Genomic DNA, 9,339 nt, shown 5'->3' with positions numbered 1-9,339 from the left:
TCATTAAGATCTGTGAGTACTCTCACTGTAAAAGATTTTTCAAGAAAACATCTATGCCAACAGTCCTCAATTCTCACAGTAAAACATTTTTTCAAGGAACTATCTAATGCTAACCATCCTCAAAACAACAGTTCTCTTCTTATTGACAATTTTGATTTAACACATTTGCAATGGAAGGCGCATTGTAGGCAGGACCAACTTGTAGGGAGGGCTAAATGAATTGCCAAAAAAGATTTTCACATTCCTTAGAAAAGTGACAGGTATAGTGGAATAAACAAGCTGCAAGTTCTCTCTGATTTAATGTATCTGCAGGAGGAAACATCCAGTAAGGAGTTAAATCAAATCTACCTGCACCTTGTAAAAATTCAAGAGTTGTATGATGACAAGACTTAGGTCAGGGTATTTTGTGTCATGTAAGACAACTGAGACTTCTTTTCTTGACACAAGTCCTCTGAAGCATGAGGCTATTGATCTGTTCGTGTGATGAGGTCCCACTCTTTCCCCTTCCACTTGATCTTTAAATGCAGTTGTCATTCTTGCTCTATCTTATAAACACAGGCTTGAAGTGGTGATACACTGATTTACCTCATTGGCTCCATCATCCAGGAACATACTCCTCAGGTAGTCCTGTGAGATTTTTCTTTTTAAGAGCTTCGTCCACCATTCTGATGTAACTGTTAATGATATTTTTCATCTCTAATGTGAACGGATCAAAATCTCTCTGCCGCAGGCCGGATCGTTTGAAGTTTCCATCTTTCTGGGTTTCGACACACAACAGTCTGTCATCTGACACCGTGACATTCAGGAACTCAACCATACGCTTCAACTCTGGAAGGAGATTTCTCTTCAAATCTTCGTAGTGAACCACTAGCACACGACTGCAGTATTTCAACCAATCCAGAGTATGGGAGGCCCACCAGGACGCATAGGTGTTTACAAATTCTGGCCATTCTGCAGAGGAAGAGTTTGAATTGAGGTCATTAATAATGCATGCTTGAAGCTGAAGCTTCACAGTTTTACTACATGTCTTGGTAATTCTAAGGGCTGGGCAAATGATCAGGAGGCAAGTTTAAATTCCATTATAGTGTCAATGAAAATAAGAGGCTGTCTCACTATCAGTGACTAAAAAGCTATTGGACTTATGTAAAAATTCACTTGGCTCATTGTTATCCATTTTAGAAGATGGTATACCGTCCTCAACCAATCTGACATATATGTTGCTAGATCCAAACTTTCTAGAGGATTGTCCCTGTTTTACCAATCAATTACTTGACTTCCACCTTCCATAAACTCTAAGCTTATTTAAAACTTGCACTTCGCCTCTACTCTAGCTGATTATTCGGTGCATTAAAGTGGGAGAAATTAGTATCTATTCAAGAGCACTAAACTCAGACAGTGTCAACCACTTGTGCTCGCTGTTGTACATTTAATTCAATTCATTTCAACTGTTTTACACGAAGGACTGCTTTTGTTTCTTCTCAACACCATTCATACATACATCATTATATCCTACTCACCCAATTTTCCAAAGTACTTCAGGTTCATGCCCTTCTGATTTTCTGGTCATTTAAGTCTGGCCATCTACCTATCTTCCATTTCTATTCCACCCCCCCAATACAAAATATGCACTAAAATTAAATTGGTGGACAAACTCCGTGGATCAGGCAGCATCTGCCGAGGAATAGTCGCTGTTTCAGTTAGAGACCCTACATCAGGATGTGCTGTCAAGTATTGTCATGAAACCTCCACAAATGCTGCTCTACTCACTGCATTTTTCCAGCAGTTTTTATTTTCTTGCTACAAAGTTCAGATCTGCAGTCTCTTGGCTGATATAGCTCTTGAATTCTTATTCCTTACCAATCCAGAACTTGGTTTCTCTCTGTATCTTAAAAAAAAAGCATGAAAATTAAGAGCACCAAACAAAACTGCTAGAGGAACTCAACAGGTCAGGCAGCATCTATACAGAAAAAACAATTGATGTTTAGGGTCTCAGCCTGAAATATCAACTATTTATTCCTCACCAATGATTCTGCCTGGCCTGCTGAGTTCCTCCAGCATTTTGTTTGTGTTGCTCTGGATTTCCAGCATCTGCAGAATCTCTTGCATTCCTGAAATTAATCTCTCGGATAAACCTGTGGTTATCTGCCTCAGAAGAGCAGAATATTCATGGAGCATTTTGTACACTAAAGATACTGTGTAATCACACATTGCCGCTGCTGCAGGTTTTGATCAAAGTGACTTTCCCTTCAGATTCCCTTTTCACTCATTTCAGTTATATCTTAGACTTCACTTGACATTTGGGAGGTCATCGAGTAGCCAGGCATGAGTAGAATCTGCCAACACACTGTCAGACTACTGAAAATTTTCCATCAATCACTGACCTGAAAAGTACATCGGATATATCAGGGATTTTGATTTGCTATAAGAAACACAACCGCTGAAGCTTTGCAGGGTCTACCAATTTACCTTTGCTTTTCCAGTGGCGTTCTGATGCATACCCCAAGTGGCCAGCACGCTTTCTATTGAACTCTGCCATCAAAGCTTTGTAGGGGTTTCTGATCAATAAAATGGCTGCATCAAATGTTTCGATTTCTCTCTTCCCGCTCTCATGAGTTTTTATACAGATAGTTCGGCCACTTTTCCAGTAATCCTTTTCCCCTTTGAAACCTAAGAGGGAGGAAAATAAAAATTAACATGGTCTTGGCCTGAAACGTTGACTGTACTTCTTCCTATGGATGCTGCCTGGCCTGCTGCGTTCCACCAGCATTTTGTGTGTGTTGCTAAAAATTAACACTGTCGTCTGAGGATTGAATGGGAATCTTCCAGATGCTATCTTATGAAATAATGATGAGCTTATTCAAAAGGAAGATTAAAGTTGCTTGGTTGCAAGCCTAATGCTAGCAAAATAGCTTCTTGTGTGTGACAGATGCCAATACCTGAATGAATAATATTACTGTCCTTCTGTAATTCTATTTTGACTTTTGCCTGTGATCATTCCTACCGCGAATCAGCTGGATTGATATCGCTCATTTTCAGTATAAAGGCAAATGCATCAGATGCAAGAAATTAAGAGTTTAAGTAATTATATCAACATTAACTAGAAATAAGACTTAAAAGAACATAGATACTACCTAGCCTGACAAATATGGAATCAGTTTGTTTGTTAATTCAAAATACAGAGGGTATAAATGGTCACTGCTTCTTTTTCCAGAGATATTCAGAGTTAATGTTTTAGGTCAAAAATCACCTGTCAAAACTGGAAATCATAACGCAAAAGCTGTCAGGGAGGAGGTATAGGACAAGGGGAATTATCCAATACAGTGATGCCAGGTTGCCATGGTTATAAGCAATTGATGAAGCCATCTGGTTGACAAGTTAATGAAGGTAGATTGAGACATAGAACACAAACAAAGCTGTGAAATGCAGAGCTGTAGGAAATGCCCAATGTTTAGGTTATGTTAGTGAAGAGAGAAGAGCTTAGAGGATTATGGCCTACACTCATTGGCCACTTTATTAGTTACACATGCACCACAAAATTGGTCATGCAAATATCTAATCAGCCAGTCACATGGCAGCAACTGAATGCATGTAGACATGTTCAAGAAGTTCAGCTGTTGTTCAGACCAAACATCAAAATGGGCAAGAAGTGTGATATAACTTTGACCGTGGACTGTTTGTTGGTGCCAGATGGGGCGGTTTGAGTACCTCTGAAATTGCTGATCTCTTGGAATTTTCATGCACAGCCGTCTCTGGAGTTTATAAACAATGGTGTGAAGAAAAAAAAAGCATCCACTGAGGGGCAGCTTTGTGGGTGAAAATGCCTTGTTAATGAGAGAGGTGAGAAGAGAAAGGCCAGACTGGCAAAAACAGAAAGGAAGGTAATAGAGTACCTCAAATAACCATGTGTTACAACAGTACTGCAGAGCAGCATCTCTGAACACAAAACATGTTGAATTGTGAAGCGGATGGGCTACAGCAGCAGAAGACTACAAACATACACTCTGTTTTCACTTTATTAAGTACAGCAGGTACCTAATAAAGTAGCCATTGAGCTTTCAATGGAACTGACCAGTGAGTTATTAGAAAATTGTGTAATTCTATTTTGACTCTAAAAGGCTTCAACATGCCTAGATGGAAGACGAGGTGCTGGGTCTCAAACTTATATTGGGCCTTATTGTAACATTGCAGAAGGCCATGTCCAAGGTAGGTCAGAGTGGGAGACGAATAGACAAAGTGACAAGCAAATGAGAGCCTGGGGATAGCTTGTAGGCAAAAAGCAGGTGCTACACAAAGCTGTCCATCAATTTGTGTTTGGATTTTTCAATATGTACAAAATCATATTATAAAAATCAAATGCACTGTACTAGATTGTAAGCGATACAAGGGTCTTGCCACGACATTATCACCTAATTGTATGAAGCAAACATCAGTGTTTCAGATCACATAGCTACCTGCTAGGTCTTTTTACACAATATTAATTGGACAAGAAGTTAAATTATGTAATTCAATTGGGATTGGCTGAAATTGGATACAATGATAAAGAGAACACTCATATATATGGTGCTTTATCATTTAGACTCAAAGCTCTCAGAGAATAAGTGTGCGTACACCTAAAATCTATTTACTCATCGTAAATCTGGATCTGCCATTAAGGAAAATATGTTTCTTAAGCAGTGTGGAAGATTTTTTTATGCAAAACATTATAACACATACATTTCAATTTGAGCTGTTGATTCCAGTAGTTTTATATTGAGTGGCAGATTTCGTATCAATTTATAATTAAAATTCATGTCAACTGTATGCTATTGAATAGCTGAATTTGGCTTTGTTTCTCTACTTTGCTAATCAAATAAGAACTATTACTGTCTGCACAAATCTAAATACAATCACATGAAACAGGTTTCACAAATTTAACTGATAGTTTCTGAAACTAACTTTAAACATAATTTATTACATGGTTACATTACCCACGAGGTTTCCATCACTAAAGCAGATGGCTCTCTGGAGCTAGAACTTTACCATTCAGTTGTTGGGTAAATGGCAAGATAAGGAACAGCACATACCTTTGTTATAAAGGGTCCCATCAAAATAATAGCTTCCAGTGTAGAATCCAGTGCTGTGTTCTATCAAATGGCGGGCCCATGTATTCCCAGCACCTGGGAAACTAGAGAGAGCAACCATTGCCTTTGTTTTGGTAGGCAGAAATTTCCTGTCAGTACATCTGGTGTCTGGGAAAGAAATGGGAGTCTGAAATCTCAACATTCTTGAGTCTTTTTTTTTGCCTGATAGTAACTGAAAAAAAAAACCTGCACATCTATAAATAAGAAATAAAAATAAAAGTGCTGGAAGTACATTTCACAATAGGCAGCATCAATGGAGGGAGAGATATAATGTTTTAGGCTCATGACCTTGAATGAGAAATGGATTAGACACCTCAAGGGAGAAAAGCAACATTTAATTTGAAACAATTTTGGATGATTTGAATGAAGAAATGCTTTCAAATGCATGCAGTAGTGTGGTCTGTGCTAGTGATTTACCTCTGATAATATATGCCATTCAGTATTTTGTAGTTATTTGGTGAGAAAAATGATCAAACTATTGCACATTCTATAGCCTAAAGATTTTCACTGAATTGCCCCAAGTTTTAAAGTAGTCCCTCTGGTGGATTTGCATGCTTTCCCACTATGTTAAGCGAGTTAATGTGAGTTGATCTGAGTAAGACCATTTCCATTGTACTCCAGTGAATCACTTGTAATGGATTTCAGATCAAAAAACAGAGGAGGAAATAAGGCCATTTGGCCAATTGAGTCTGCTCTGCCATTTAATCATGTCTGATTTATTTTCCCTCTCAACCCCATTCTCCTGCCTCCTCCCAATAACCTTTGACACCCTTACTAATTCAGTACCTATCTACCTCCATATTAGATATATTCAAAGACTTGGCCTCTCAACAGTTGTCCAATTTTGGATTCTTATTTTCATTTTACCTCTATCTGCCCTCTCTGGATTTTAAATTGAAAAGTGGCAACTGGCCCAATTGAAAATCTAAATTTGAAATGGATTTAAAGTCAGAAATAAGTCAACTTCTGGTTCCTAGTGTTTTAAATGTAGATAAAATAGCCATAATAAAAATGGACAAGTTAGTCAAGTTATTTATAAATACTCTCTCCCCACTGGTTGCATTTCTATAAGCATTCTGATTAATTCCAAGCAATGTGAGCAAATTATGTTTACAAGAATATTTCATTTGGTCAATTAGATGCTAACATCAGGCATTGATCTGGTGACCTGCTAGGCCAGACATCTCCAACATAATCCATCTGTATGTATAGTTATGTCAATCTTGGACTTTGCATAGCATTTAGAGGGTGAACACTTAAACTGAAAGATAAACATTTTAATCTTGATCAGGCCTGAGATGATCAGGTTTGGTTGTGAAAAAAGTGTCACAAATATAATATAGGTAATTCAATTGAATGACAAGTTATTAGGGAATGGAGAAGAATGGGGTTATCAGGCCTTCAATCAAAATGTGGTGCCTCAATTTCTTTCTACACTAGACTGAAAGGTTAGTTATTGTTGTTTTATCAGCCTTCAGATTTTGATGCAAATTCTTGATTCCCTCTTGGATTATCAGCTGCTTAGCTTCCATTATTGCTTCCATCTGTCAGCGGCTTCAGGGACTATGCAATCTCTCACTGCTGCAGTAGGGGCTCGTCATGCAAGAGTACCTACAACTCTGCCAATATATCCCTTTATCACATTTAAAATTATGGCACATATGATCAGAACCATGCACTTGGTCAAGGATTGACTGAGCATGCAATATGTTCATCCAATAATGGAAAATTCAACAGATCAGATTAAAAAAGGAAGTCTGAATTAATTCCTGTTAAGTAGATTTTTTTTGGGAGTTTATTTTCCTCTCCAAATAAATGTTGCTCTGTAAGTACAGAATCACACAAAGGATCATCTACAGAATATTCCAATTCAGAATCAATGCTTTAAGTGAGTTGCTTTGGAGACAACTAGTATAGAAGTTACCAAATCTATATGGATATGAATCAGTCCAAAAGTGACCAGTGCAGGTTAATATGTTGGTTTTGGGACTCATTCTGATTTGGGTGGCAATGATCCCTGTACTTATCGCAACAAATTTTGAATGTTTCTGTATGTTCTTCGAGAAGAAAAGCCTTTTCCTCTTGTTACAACATATACAGAGAGTTCTTTATTTTGCCAAAACTAAACTATGGATGCTTGTTCATTCGTTTGTTATATGCCCTGTCGTATGACATGGGTGACCATGGTCTTTCCATGACCATGATTCTTCTTGGTCAATTTTTATACAGAAGTGGTTTTCCATTGCTTTCTTCTGGGCAGTGTCTTGACAAGACGGGTGACCCCAGCCATTATCAATACTCTTCAGAGATTGTCTGCCTGGTATCTGTGGTCGCATAAGCAGGACTTGTGATATGCACCAGCTTCTCATATTACTCAGCATAATCTGCATCTTGGCTAGCACAGAAGAACAACAATCACATACCATGAGCAAAAGGAATAAAGTATGAAATAATTATCCATCTTTTCTTGAATACCGTTTGCGTTAAACACTTACAGGAAGGCTGTCCCCTATACAAGAGCTATCCTTCAAGGTTTTTCAGGAAATGATTTATGCCAATGTAGTCAAGGAGACCCAGTTATGATCCTATTCTAACATACAAGCATTTACAAAACAGCAATCAAGCAAAAGTTGTTTTTATTGTGTTCCTTGATCCACAGATATTGATGCTGACAGAGCTTTTTCCTATATCCGTTGGAGGTGGCCCTTGGGGTTCTTGTTCATGTTAGACGTAGATCTCACCCCAAGGTTGATCTTTAGTAAATCTACTAACTCAGCACAAACTGAGATTTAAAACTTAACAAAGACATTGATTCAAGTTTTTTATAAACAATCCAAAGTGGATGATTACAGTCATAGTCCATGATTGCTATTTTTAACTCTTGTTTTTTACTATTGGAGATAACGAGATGCTGGTTCAAATTCTCAACCTGAAATATCGACCATCCCTTTGCCTGTACCGATGCTGCTCCACCTGCTGAATTCCTCAAGCAATTTGCTTAAGCACTTTTGTTTAGTTCTTTTGTTAACTAGAATTTTCTCAAAATTTGCCTTCAACAACAAATTAATACTACCCAGTATGGATTTTTCTTTTAATATTTTATTTCATTTATTCTATACTGGATTTAATTAAACACAATTTAACAAGGAGGTGGTTAGTATTTACAGATTTCCTTCTTTTCTGACTAGTTATGAGCAAGATTCCACATTTCCCTGTTTGTGAGAAAACTTCAATGAATCTGTGTGATTATGTTGATTTGAATTCTTAAGCATTTAATGCTGCAGAATGGAAACTTGCCCAGCTAGCGTGTTCAGTTACACAAAGTGAGTGGTGTTAATCACCGAGTATAAGTGCACAATACAAACATGTTCCAAACTGGATATGGCATGGTTAATTTTACTTAGGGAGGTGGTGGGAAATGGCATAGTCAGTGGCAACTTTAAGGTGGCTCTGAGGAGCATTAGTAGCCTGAAAGTTCCCCTTAAAAATTAGGAGCACCGTATGAAACTCCAACATGGGCACTAGCCTCCCCAGCACCCAGGACACTTTCAAAAGCGATGCTTCAAAAAAGTGGAATCCATCATTAAGGACTCCCATCACCCACGACATGCCTTCTTCTTATTGCTACCATCAAAGTGGAGGTACAGGAGCCTGAAGACACACATTCAATGTCTCAGGAACTGCTTCTTCACCTCTGCCATCAGATTTCTGAATGGACAATGAACCCATGAACACTACCTCACTATTAAACCTGATATTAAGCCTGATTCTAATTCTTTCAGTTCCACAGTGGAGATCCTGAATTTCCTCACAGCTGATTGCTGTTGTTTTTACTTCAATTGCACCTTGATATTGGACTCCTCAGTTAAGATTTTCTGGTTTATACATGAAGGGTAAGGGCTAGTGCAAGGCAATTTGCCTATTTTTTACTCAATTGAACTAATTTAATTATTAGTCATTTTGTAACTTTTTGTTTTAATGCTTTAACTTTTAACAATTAGTTGTAAAGAGGGATTATTTTTAATTGTTTTTAATGTGATTAATCGAGCCTTGTAAAAGCTTGGAGAGTCGGTTCAGGCCTGGCAGTGTGACTACAGTGAAACTACTGGTTGGGAAAATCCTGTTTATTTGAGGGCATTGCAGATCAGAAAAGCTCAGAGCAGGTTTCACTGGAGAAGCTTAAGCCAGGGCAGGAGAGTTTCACTGGGAAAGCAATTGT

The 9,339-nt window shown here is 38.0% G+C and overlaps 1 protein-coding gene across 1 annotated transcript in view; it reads right to left on the bottom strand.

Annotated features, from left to right (window-relative positions):
- Positions 1-598: 598 nt before the first annotated feature.
- Positions 599-9,339, bottom strand: part of wscd1a (WSC domain containing 1a) — a 63,543-nt gene continuing 54,802 nt past the window's right edge. The window contains exons 6-8 of the mRNA XM_072243124.1: positions 5,064-5,228; positions 2,467-2,667; positions 599-951 (exon numbers count right to left, since the gene is read on the bottom strand). Of these exons, the coding sequence (XP_072099225.1) occupies positions 599-951; positions 2,467-2,667; positions 5,064-5,228 (719 nt within the window). The remainder of the gene's footprint in view (positions 952-2,466; positions 2,668-5,063; positions 5,229-9,339) is intronic.

The sequence above is a fragment of the Mobula birostris genome, chromosome 25 (assembly GCF_030028105.1).
Source record: "Mobula birostris isolate sMobBir1 chromosome 25, sMobBir1.hap1, whole genome shotgun sequence".
NCBI lineage: Eukaryota > Metazoa > Chordata > Chondrichthyes > Myliobatiformes > Myliobatidae > Mobula > Mobula birostris.
This window is presented reverse-complemented; position numbering and strand designations above follow the sequence as displayed.